Source organism: Eleutherodactylus coqui, chromosome 10, assembly GCF_035609145.1.
Source record: "Eleutherodactylus coqui strain aEleCoq1 chromosome 10, aEleCoq1.hap1, whole genome shotgun sequence".
Taxonomy (NCBI): Eukaryota; Metazoa; Chordata; class Amphibia; order Anura; family Eleutherodactylidae; genus Eleutherodactylus; species Eleutherodactylus coqui.
This window is the reverse complement of record NC_089846.1, coordinates 102,500,192-102,513,089: the sequence shown is the minus strand read 5'-3', so window position 1 is coordinate 102,513,089 and position 12,898 is coordinate 102,500,192. Positions and strand designations below refer to the sequence as shown.

General features: G+C 42.0%; 1 protein-coding gene across 1 annotated transcript in view; it reads left to right on the top strand.

The window, feature by feature from the left end:
- LOC136580797 (uncharacterized) overlaps nt 1-12,898 on the top strand; it is a 390,741-nt gene that overhangs the window by 320,695 nt on the left and 57,148 nt on the right. The window contains exon 8 of the mRNA XM_066581655.1: nt 6,403-6,582. Coding sequence (XP_066437752.1) covers nt 6,403-6,582 — 180 coding nt within the window. The remainder of the gene's footprint in view (nt 1-6,402; nt 6,583-12,898) is intronic.

The following is a 12,898-nucleotide window of genomic DNA, read 5'->3' as shown; positions in this document are numbered from 1 at the left end:
GATAGCCTGCATCAGCGCCACAGAACGCCGCGGGAGGTGAGTACTGCTTTTTTTTTTCCACACCGTATTCCCGGCGTATAAGTTGACAGTTGGGGGGGGGCGTCTTATATGCCCCGTCGCCTTATACGGTATATACATAAAACATTATAAATTAAATATCTCAATGAAAATTAAAAACAATATATATCAACATTTTAAAAAATAGTGTTAAATTAGCAAGTCTTCTAAATGGCTCAGAAATGTATGACATTTTTAGATGTGCTTCCAAAATTATATAATTACCGTATATATTCAAGTATAAGCCGAATTTTTCAGCACATTTTTTATGCTGAAAAAGCCCCCCTCGGCTTATAATCAAGTGACCTAGACAAGACTAGATTAAAAAAAACACAAAACGCAATACTCACCTTGCAGCTGGCAGCTGGCGATGCGGCAAGCTGCTCTGTAATCCTCCCCACTGTCATCTTTCACTGCTAAACGGGGCTTTGAATTCCCCCGCCGTCAGCAAGGAGGTGCTGTGATTGGATCGAGTGCCAGCCAATCACAGCCGGGAGGATTACAGAGCAGCTTGCCACACCGCCGGGGAAACCATCGCGTGGGGTACAGTGACGCCGGCTGCAAGGTGACTATAGCGTTTTTGTTTTTTTTTACCTAGTCTAGCTAGGCTTATACTCGAGGCAGCTAATTTTCCCAGTTTTTTGTGGTAAAATTAGGTGCCCAGCTTTTACTTGGGTCGGTTTATACCCAAGTATATACGATAAGTGAAAATATATATCTGATTTAAAAAATGTACAATGTGTATATAACATATTTGACATACTGCACTTTAAATAAAACATTCTGTAAAAATGTGGCATTTTTAATAAATATACGCAATCCGTATTAGCCTGCTTTTACCACTTAAATAAATTACAACGTGACAAAAAAGCAATGTTAGGATTACGTGATGTGTAAAACCTTTACAGAGTTATTTAATGTTAAAGTAACAAATGCCAGATTTCTAAAATTTGGCATAGTCAGTAAGGCATAAACAGGCTTGGTTTTGAAGGGGTTAAGGAATTTAGTGCTGGAAAAGGTTTTTAACTCTACGGTCTTGGTTTATAAAGTTTAACCTCTTATAATAATTATATTACGTTTTGGCCATTTAGTAGTGACCTTACGAAAGATATTGGTTTGTAAGCCTGTGACTGCCTAAAGAAGGTATAAGCCAAGTCTCTGGAAAGCTATGCAATGTCCCATCATTCTCTGACCTGTCTTTGCCTGTAATTTCAACTGTTGGGATTCCCTGGTGAACAGCTCATTCAATATTGGCATATGAACATGTAGGGTAACAGCCAGCATAATTACAAAATACTGCGGAGGTCAGAGCAGCCATCCAAGGTCGCCAGCTAATATCTTCGGGGCATTAAAAAATGGAACCTCATTCTTTGTGATACTTAGACTCAATTCATCTTGACAACTGTGTACCTAAGGCTTTCAAGAGCTGGATCTCTCAGATTAAAAATGGAGCAGAGGTCTCAACTAGTTGCTTATTATTATGGACACACCATAGCTTCCATGTGTCATTGGACACCGTCTAACGGTATTTAGTAGTGATGGACGGACTTTAGAAATGTTCAATTCTGCTGGTTCGTTGCATTTCGGCAAAAAGTATGATTTGCTCCAAATTAGTTCAAACAGAATCAAAACTTCACCAATACCCCTAAAACATGTGTATAACACTGACTAAGAGAAAAAAAAAGCCCTGTATAACACTCTTGGGTCATCTAGAAGGGTATCTAAAAAAGATGAGAGAGTATACTCGCTAAGGCACATTACTCGAGCGAGTAGTGTCTTAGCCGAGTATCTCCCCTCTCGTCTCTAAAGATTCGGGGGCGGGCGCGGGTGACAGGTGAGTTGCGGCGGGGAGCGGGGAGGAGCGGGCGAGGGAGATCTCCCCTCCGTTCCTCCGCGCCCCCCGCCGGCCCCCGAATCTTTAGAGACGAGCGGGGAGATACTCGGCTAAGGCACTACTCGCTCGAGTAATGTGCCTTAGCGAGTATACTCGCTCATCTCTAATAGCTAAGTATTTTTGAGCTGTCTTTCAGGCAAAGTTAATAAAAAAGAGAGAAGAAAACATAAAAAAGAGGGGAAAAGGTTAAACGAAAAAGAAGGAAAAAGATTTTTACTTTCTTATTTTTCCTTCTTTGTCATTCTTCCTCTTTTTCATCCTTTTCTTCTTCATTTAGTGGGTTTGGCAAAGACGGAACCACCTGAGGTTCAGGTTCTCATCAAACCAAACTTTTATTAAAGTTCAACCTGGAACCAGGTTCTTCTGTTTCGATTCACTCAACTCTAGTATTTAGTACACACTCCTCTTTCCTATGGATTATAGGTTAATTTTGATGTTGTTCTGCATTGGACTATCATACGGTTTCAGAGAAAAAACCTTTCCTGTCTGTATGTTTTCATAATTTTTTTGCATTTTTTGAACACAGTTTCCAGCAAAGTTTCAGTTGTAGTTAATGAAAAAGAAAAAGATAAAAAAGAAATAAAAATCGGAAATCACTGCAAAAGTGCAGTATGCCATTCTGGGAGTGGTAATTTTACAACAGCTGCCACAGGATGGGAAGCTTCACTATATTATTGGTCTATTGGGGTCAAAACTTGTACAATGCATCATTATTAGTTTAACATTATTGCTGTTTTATTTTTGTTTTTGTTTTTTTTACAATTTTTTTTTTTTCTGCAAAAAAAATGTTGTGGCCAAATAGCAGCTGTAGATCAATAGGGAGTTAAGAAAAGCACTACTAACTGTGCACTTTTTGTGATATTTTTTCTCACTTTTGGTGAATTTTTTGGGTCCATCGTGCTTCCCTTAAAATTCAGCGTGCTGCAGGTAGGTCATTTAATCTTCACTCATACTTTCATAGACTTCTCTATAGCTAAAAGCAGGACTTTTTTAAAAAAGTATGTCTGTATAAAAAAAAAACTCTGAAAAAAAGTTTGTAAAGGCATGAAATTCATGGGTTTTTAGTTTCTTGCATTTGACTCCATACCGATGAATAAAAGGATAATGGAAGTCAGTACAGCATTTTATCCCATTTAAATAAAGTTGGTTAGGGCCATTTTAGAGTAAAATTTCTGCTACTAAAAGTGTCTACTACTATTATTCACAATTACTTCACATATGATATAGTGGGGGTATATTATTAGCTTCATCCTAAAAGTAGGTGTCCACCTTTAAAACTTATTTTCTAATGCTGCAATTACAGTTCCTAGGCAAACCTATATATCTCCATGACAACAGACTACAAATAAACCTTGAGTAGTCAGATCTTGCACGCATACCCACTTCCAGGCCTTGGTTGGCTATCTGTCCATCCAGGCGGGTTCCTCATGGGCTGCACTGCACCCTGGCCCTTTACTGACTGCAGATCCTCCATGGCACAAGCAGCTCAAGTTCCTCCTTCCTGAGTTCTTATCCTGAGGGTTGCAGTGGAAGAGTAAGAACAGACTGCAACATTGCCTGGCCTACTGATGCTGACTAGCCGAGTGAGTCCTGGGCTTTGCAGTCAGTAGGTGTGGAGGCTATGAGGATCCCAACCCCTGTGTGTCTCATAACTGTACAGAGTCCCCAGCTGTGAATGAGGAATGATCACTGCAGGAGTATAATCGCTGCTGTAATAATGTGTGATTGCATCGGGTATTGCATGGCATGGGGCGTGTTGTAATTTATTTCAGAGGGCAAAGTATCTGTTGTACCACATTTTCGGTGCATGGCATCTGTTTCAATTATTTCAGGGGGCACGGTATCAGTTGTAATTCATTCCACAGGGCACAGTGTTTGTTGTAATTCATTTCAGAGGGCACAATGTCTGTTTTAATTCATTTCAGGAGACATGGCTTCTGTTGTAATTTATTTTAGGGGCATAGTGAGTAGCGCTATTTTCAGGTGACATGTTATGTGGCACTATTATTTTCAGAGGAGACAAAAATGTCTTGGCCGCAAATTCTGCTGAGACTAGAGTTAGCTGGAAAAGTCATGAGTATCTGGACCATATGGAGAAGAAAAGAAAGAAGTCAAATCAGAGGTTATCACCATTGAGTCACTCAGTGTCTACTGTGTCTCTGATCATATCAGTGTCATATCAGTATTGTGATCACATGTAAAGTCAGCAGCATTCTAACTTGTCAAACTACAACTCTCAGCATATCCTTAGCTTTGGTCAGGTCATACTTGGAGCTGGGGAGGTATCTTGTGCTGTACTATGGTATTTATTTGGTACGGCTAGGAAGTATTTTGTGCTGCACTGTAGTGTATATTTGGGGCTGTTGGGGAGGTATTTTGTGCTAAATCATGGTATTAATTTGGCGCTGCTGGGAAGGTATAGTGTTTTGTGGTTTACTATATTGCAGTTTGTTACCATGGAGATGCAAATTTTTGCATGGGTGCTGTAGACACAAAATCAAAGGATATTTTTAACGAGATTTGGCAAAGTTTGCTTTGTTTTTCATTTTAGATGCGTTGGAGCAATTTAAAAGAATTAGTTGCAACAATGTACAAACCTTTCAGCATAATATTTATTTCAGGGCTCAGTCACACGGGCGCATCTGGGCGCTGATGCGCCCGTGTTACTGCACAAAGAAGACGGCTGCACTGCAGGTGCGGACGACTCTCCGCACCGCCGGAAGAAAGAACACATGATCGCCAATGGAACCGGTCATGTGTTTAAGTATTTACCAAAACTCATGTCAAAAAAATTGACTGGGCCTTTTTAAAGGGCCACTCTAACAAAAACAAATTTTTCCATCCCTACTCTCCTCAACTAATCGCCTGTCACACTTTGGAGGTCTCCTCTGTGTATTGCAGCCACTTGCATGCAATGCAGCCCCCTGTCTGATGCTTTGTCTTGCCAATCTTGAGAGTGAGATTTTTTACTTTCACTTTAAAATCTATCCCATGGTACATCAGCACAGCATTAGTTAAAGGCTATACCACCCTGCTGGGGGACAGTTTAATTATCATTAGTTTCTATATTTACATAAATAGACTACAGACCATAAGTATACTGTTAGGAGGATGAGCTGTGACCTCCTCTATTATACTTGTGTGACAGGAGCTGTGTGATCATCTTTAGTAACTAGCAGTTTCTCTGCTAGGAATCTTACAACAGCATCACTCAGATAGTGAAACTGATTAGGAGCTGAACATACAACCCCAAGTAGATCTGGGCTGGTAAGAATTGAGATCACATGATCATCATAGGGGAAAGAGGCCAGGAGTCTCAAACAGAAAGTAAATGTAAAATCACAGGAAAGCGCCTCAGGAGTTTTTCAGTCGGGACTCACCTGGTGTGGATACCTGGACCCAATGGGGGTCTCCAGGTGCCTCATTTGTGATCTTGAGGGAGTACTGGTGGGCTGTATACTATGTCAATGACATCCACTTGTAAAAGAGGAGCGCTGCATGGATAAACAGGGACCTCTCCAGTGAGGCTCCCCCTCAGCACATAAATAAGGAATAAAACAAAAGATATAAAATCCTGCGCTCGTAGGGTAGCCTATATTCAATAAAATTCATCCATTCATAGCCGTATAAACAGGATAGTCCCAACACTTACTTTGGAGGAGGGGGATATGTTGAACACAGAAGCCCCCTCCTAGTAATGGTATATCAGATAAACGTAAATGGTGTAAGCACGATCCGTTAATCTGTATATAGATGAAGTAAACTTCCTTTATTGGACAGACAAAAATATGGCAACGCGTTTCTGTGCATAAACGCACCTTTCTCAAGCGATATATCAACATTATGTATTATACTGGTTGATGTGTGGCTTAAGAAAGGTACGATTATGCACAGAAACACGTTGCCATATTTTTGCCTGTCCAATAAAGGAAGTTTACTTCATCTATATACAGATTAACGGATCGTGCTTACACCATTTACATTCATCTGATATACCATCATTAGGAGGGGGCTTCTGAGTTCCACAAATACCCCTCCTCCAAAGTAAGTGTTGGGACTATCATTGGATGAGTCTTATTGAATACAGGCTATCCTACGAGCGCAGGATTTTTTTTATATCTATTGTCTCATTCAAACAGAAAGTAGTGACTAATCAAGGTAACAGTAGCTCACTAAATACTGGTGGGGGGGGGGGGGGAGCTACAAAATGAATGAATGTATAAAAAAAAAAATTACTGGATTGCCCTTTAACTTAAAGATGATTTGCAAGGTTACTTCAGATTATGGGTCCGGTAAAGTATTGTCATTTATGGAAGTGCATCCACTTTTTAGATTCTTTTTCTTACAATGCATGACTTATCTTCTTAATAAACTCATCAATCTTGATGATTTTGTTGTGCTGCATCTCTTTTTAACCCTAGTGTGTGATTTTTTTTTTCTCTCCCCGGCAGGGTTATTTAAAGCAGTGCAGGAAGCGGAGAGACATGTTCAGTGATGAGCAGTTGAAGGTCATCTTCGGGAACATTGAGGACATCTACCGGTTCCAGATGGGCTTTGTCAGAGATCTCGAGAAGCAGTACAATAATGAGGAGCCACATCTCAGTGAAATAGGACCATGCTTTCTAGAACACGTAGGTTTTCAATGGGCTGTGAAACGTTAGGTCTTGTTAGGCTGTAATTTATGGCCGAGCTGCACAGAACATTTAAAATAGATTCTCTTTGCAAGTTTGGTCATAAAATGTATCAAGGTTCTTATGTTCTTTAAAGAAAGCAGCATCATAAAGAGCGTTAACACCTGGCATTATATTGTTTCAATGTTGGCTTCCAATTTTAATTTATAGTCACCGATGCATTTTCTTGAATTTCATTGTGCTTTTTTATTTTTCGCATTTCCCAATTTCCCCCTAAGGTGGTCTAAAAACACGTTAACGTGAGTGCTACATTTCCGTAAACCAACATAACGTCACAACCACATCTGTAAATGGTCATTTATTAAGATATAAACATAGATATATACATTGAAGGACTCTTTTAAAAAGTCATGTCATGCTTCATGAAAAAAACATGAGGTCTTTGTAACAGTATCTAGAATTGCTGTTTGAATGCCTCCTGTCTCCATAGGGATACTATCTGCCATCCATCACAGCTCAGTCAATCTCTTAGAAGATGTGTGAGAATAATATTCCATTTCCTGAGACTGAACTAGTTACATTGCAAGTAAAGCATATTAGGTGTAACCAACTCTTTGGGATATGTATACCCCATCAGAGGACCAGAAAGTCATCGGGATGTTCACAGAAAATGTAGGATAGGTAAAGAGCATGTTGCCTAGAGCAGGAAAGCTCGTCGGGACTTTTTCTTGATCCTTTATCTCTTAAAAGCACTGGCGTAACTATAGGGGATGCAGGGGATGCGGTTGTACCCGGGCCCAGGAGCTTTAGGGGGCCCATAAAACCTCTCTTCTCCATCTAGAGAGCCCAGTACTATGAATAAAGCATTATAGTTGGGGCCCTGTTACAGGTTTTGCATTGGGGCCCAGGAGCTTCAAGTTACGCCTCTGCTTAAAAGTATAAATACTTTTTGAGCACGGAAGAGTAAAAAGTGAAAAAAATATTTTTCTTATAAGAGCTTTGGACAACCTCATCAATAATATCTAGCAAGCATAAATGTGGGGTAAAGATTCTAGGGAAGCCAAAATTGACATTGGGAAATTGCAGGACCTTCAGAGCAAAAAGGCATTATTTTGGGACAGAATCATGCAGAGTGTCAGTATAACCCACTATCAGCTTGACATCTAATACAAGTATCAGATTGAAACACATGGGGCCCTCTACATAAAAAAATATAGAAATTTCATTTGGATTTACAAATGTCGGGCACTTACCACGGTATCGAAAGAGGAGTCTTCATCTTCCTTCCAGTCATTAGCCGGCAAGGCAGGGATATCCTCTGTTCATTTTATAAATGTCTTATGAAAGGTCAGTAGTTTGTAGGACTTATCGGCCCTGGTGAAGGACTTATAGTGGTATGAGGCAGGGAGGTGATCTTCAAATTTGGAAGATGAGAATGAAGTGGTTAAAGCTCCAAATTGAGCTCAAAGAGCATGGGTGAGTTGAAGATAATGGAGGAATGGGGAACTAGAGAACCTATGTCTCACCTTCAACAGGAAAAAATGCATTGAGCAGGAAATAAATGGATTAAATATTTTACTCCACCCTTGCCCACATCTTGGCCCCAGAAATACTATGCAAAGAAGGCAAATTAGGATAACTCCACAGGGGTGTCGAGGAAGAAAAAATAAAGTCAGTACCTCTGAATATGGGCCAGATCCTGAGGCAACACCTGAGGTACCCGAGTCTTCACCCTTTAACCCCTCATAATTGGGATGTAGGCTTTTCTGTGGGGTCCCCAGGCTGTTACTCAGAAAGTGGTCTGTGACAGCTGATACTACTTTAGACCTAGGTGCAGTACCTCTGGCCCTTGAATTGGGGCCACAGTCAAAAAGTCCAGGCAGGGCAGGTGGAACAATTCAGCATGGGGAACAAGCCACAGGTCAAATCATGGAAAACAGGTTCAGCACAGTCCATCAAGCCAAGGGTCAAGACAGGCACTGGACAAAGGTGTAGTCAGGATATCAAGCCGGGGTCAGTAGTGGAGACAGGAACATAGTCAGGGATAGCCAATGTCAGGAACTGGAGAATCAAAATGAACTTAATAGTACCTTGAGCAAGACTAAAATGATCACAATACTCCTCACAGGGAAAGGAGACCCTATATAACCAGGGCCCTTAGATGATTTGCAGAGGAAGATTTAGTTTGAGTCATAGTGGCCCTTTAAGAGTGCAGCTGGGTTCTCACATACGCTCGTTGGACCACTGTCAGAAAAAGTGCAGATGCTGGAGCTGGACATCTGCTATGGAGAGAAGCTGAGTATGCACTATAACCACCGGGAGGGGCAGTTGCTGGTTACAGCCACAACTTGCAACAAAGACACTTCATTTTATGAATAAGCTCTAAGGCACCTGTTAGGTGGGCTCTTGCTAATACCCAGAGGAAAGAGGAAATATGGCAAATTTAGACCAGTTTACTCTCAAACCTGAGAAGGACCAATTTATTTTATTAAACTAAAGTGTACCTGAGATTTCAAAAAATTTCAAAAGCAGCCAAAATCTTAATTGTCCACTGCTTTGCTGCTCTTTGCCCCCACTTTGAGCTCTTTCAATTCAGTTTTAACGTACATTTTCCTATTTTCTGCTGCCCTTTTCAGTCAACTTACAGGTGGAGGGGGGTGCGCTAAGCAGCCATTCTGTACTAGACAGGACTTCCTCTCCCACACTTCCCATTCTGCCTTGCATAGCCTATAGCCCTTCCCCAATCATCTGCATGGCATCATCTGTACGTCCACCCCTCTGTTCCCTGTAGTAACTAGCAGTGTCCCCATGTCCCTGTTACTTGAGAAGCCAAATGCCTTATAACAGGCAGTGGATTGCAAAGCTGCTGGAAGGGAGACCCCAAATGTCAGACACTTCAAACTTGACTTCCAAGAGTAAAACAAACCATTTGTAATGCAAGGATATTACAAGATGGATGATACACATATAGGCTGTTAGATGAGCAGAAGTTGTGTGAAAATGTAGTGTACTTTGAAGTAGTGAAACCAGAGAAGGACCAAAGTCCATCAGATTGATAAGGGTGTGGGTGAGGCCTAATTAAACCGAGCAGTAAATAGTAGATTCTATGACAATTGACAATAGATTGTCAAGACAGTATGGACTCTTTGTTGTAGATTCATATTCCTGAGCCCTTAGGGTCACTAATGACTGTAGCGCCCTGATGGCAGCGATGGTCTAGATCAGGGGTGTCAAACTCATTACTTTTCTTCTACTTGTGCATAGTCGGATTCTCCTTGAGTGATGGAGAGAGGTTATTGCAATATTACAGACTCTAATATAGTAATAACCTCTGTCCATGACTCAAAGAGCAGTCGTACCATGCACAAGTGGAAGAAAATAAATATTTGGTTGAGTTTGACACGTGGTTCAGAGCGTTTCTTCTTTAACTGGGAGGTGAAATAAGTGGGGATACAGCTCTGACAGAAGTGATGTCCTACAGAGGCCTCTCTGGTTTAGCAACATGACTGACCCATTTTTTGCTAATTTTAATACTGGGTTCAAGAGACAACTGTAAATGGAGCAATATTTATAATTTAAGCATGGACTTCGGTCACTGGAGGTCCAGGCATTACCATGTTCCGGCTGATGAAGCCCCCTATTAAAGTAGGTTTATAAAGCCCTAGTCTAGAAGAACCCTGTTTTGACTACTCGGGTAGCTCTGGGATTTTATAGTATTGCAACCTGCATTGCATTCTATACCAACTGTCACAATAATGAAATATGAAATTGAAAGGCAGAACATTTCAAGAAGAGTGTTGACCCTGGTAGTAAATGGGTTAAAGATCCACACAGGTTTTGCTGCTGCTGGAAATGGCTTTGAGTCTGCTTTCTTGACACTGCCTAAATGACAGCAGCTGAGCAGTAAAATGCGCCGGCCCAGCGTGTAGAATGAACATTACACTTCAGTTGACTAAATGCCCGAGGGTTTCAGCCTAGTTTAACGTGCTGTTACATAAGCCACACAGGTCTGGCCTTCATCATCTGTGAATATGTCAGGAAACGTCAAGAAAATTATAATTCCCCCTTTTTTAGATTTTTATCTGCAATGAATAGACTACTATTATGTAAGAGCCTTTTGGGCACATTCCTGTTTTACAAGAGCAGACTGCATTCACTGGCATGACACTTCATTTTTAAATACATGTTTCCTCTGCTTCATCTTTTGTGGTCATATGATACGGTTCATGTGATGAGCATCTATAGAATGGTGGATGGCACCTATTAGTGCTCATATTGGGATATGTTTCTTAGAAAAGTATTAAAAAAGGGAGATTAAAAAAAAAAAAAAAAAAATTCCCCTGTATTTCTGGTGACAAATCTGTGAAGTATTCGGTAGAGATTTGACTAGAGCTAATAGGAAAGTAGTGAAGGAACATTGGGTTGTAACTTGTAAGTAATAATTGGGATCAGTGACTTGCAATAATTATTAATTGTAGGCTATAAAAACAAAATGAAATATTGTTTGGAAGTCCACCCAAAATATCTGACTAGTCACACTTGATGGAAATTGGGAATGGCCAGTTTGTTTTAACTTCATGATTTAAAGGGAAACAGTCATCACCTTTGAGCCCCATAAACTAATTATTGAGACTGAAAGCCTTCGCTGACAATGGCGAAATGTCAACCACTGCTGTTGGGATTTGAGATGTTGAATCCCACAAATAAGACAAGTGCGTATGATGTAATACCATATGACCTCGTTGGGAAAGCCTCTTTAAAGGAACACAGTTGTCACCTTTGAGCCCCTTAAACTAAGTCATGGGGCTCAAAGGTGAGGGAACGAGGAGTCCAGAGAGGTATCCTTTATATGTACCCGGTGCCCCGTTCTAGCTCTGTGTCCCTGTGAAGTCTATAAGTGCCAGTAGCTTGAGTCTTTCTGCGCATGAATGAATGGGAGATGCGTGCATAGAAAGAGTCAAGTTGCTGACTTTGTGGGGGCACAGCACTGAAACGGGGCGCCTAGTGAGTAGGAAGGATACCTCCCTGGCCTCCCCATTCCTTTGCCTTTGAGCCCTATAACTTAGTTTATGGGACTCAAAGATGACAACTGTATCCCTTTAAAGAGGCTTTCCCAAGGGCGCCATATGGCATTATAGCATTTGCACTTATTTATGGGGTCCAACATCAAATTCCCACAACAGTGGTTGACATTTCCCCATTGCCAGCAAATGCTTTCAGCTTCAATCTTGTTTCTGTTTAGGTCTGCAGAAGATACAGTTGGAAGAAAAAGTGAAGCCTTTGGAATTACCTGGATTTCTGTGTTGATTATTAATAAAATTTGTCTGATTGCTTTTGTATATAATTGTGACTTAGATAACAATCTACGGCTTATTTCACACGAGTGCATATCAGCCGGCCATTTCACTGCCGGACGATAAGCGCTGTGATCTGATGCATTGCATTCCAATGCATCAGATCACATGGGCGTATTTGCGAGACGTAAAAACATCCGGCCGGCCAATATAGCGCCGGGCGTTTTTACGTTGAGCCCAAAACATAGTTCTGGAACTATGTTTTGGGATGGAATACGTCAGCTGCTGCATGGGCTCCTATGGGAGCCCATGGCAGCGGCCGTACGTGGGAGTGAGTTTAGCAGTGTGGCTGCTAAACTATCTCCCTCGGTTCCCCTCTCCTTCCCCGTGCAGGCTTGCCTCCCTTCCTCCCGCTCGGTCTGTGCAATGGGAGGGGATGGGACATGGCGAAGCTAAGCGCCGATCTGCCCTGCTTCCTCCCATTGATGGCTATGGATAATGGGCAGGACATGCGGGGAGCTAAGCACCCGCCCTGTCCCACCCCTTTTCCATAGCCATCAATGGGAGGAGGCAGGGTGGACCGCCACTTAGCTCCGCACCACCCGCTCCCATTGCAAAGACTGAGCGGGGAGGAAGAGAGGTAAGCCTGTCATGGGGAGGGAGGGGAAATGGGAGATGGCACGGTTAGGTCGGCGCATTTGCGCCATTCTCACCAGGCCATATGAACAGGCGCACAAACATTTGATTTGTGTGCCTGTTCACCAGTTTTTTCGCACACAACGTAGCGTATATCGGCCGGCCGATATGCGCTCATGTGAAAGAAGCCCCAGGCTGGGCTCAGACAACCAGGTCAGATTCCACATGCGGGAGGTCTGCAGCAGATTTAAGCTGCGACCCCAGCCAATGACCCAGTGTACCTCACTTACCGACAAGGGGAGGGGGCGGAACGGAGCCGGGTCTCATGAGAGCTGCCAATGGGAGCTGCCAGCAAGGGGAAGGGGAGTGACTTTAGCAACGCGAGC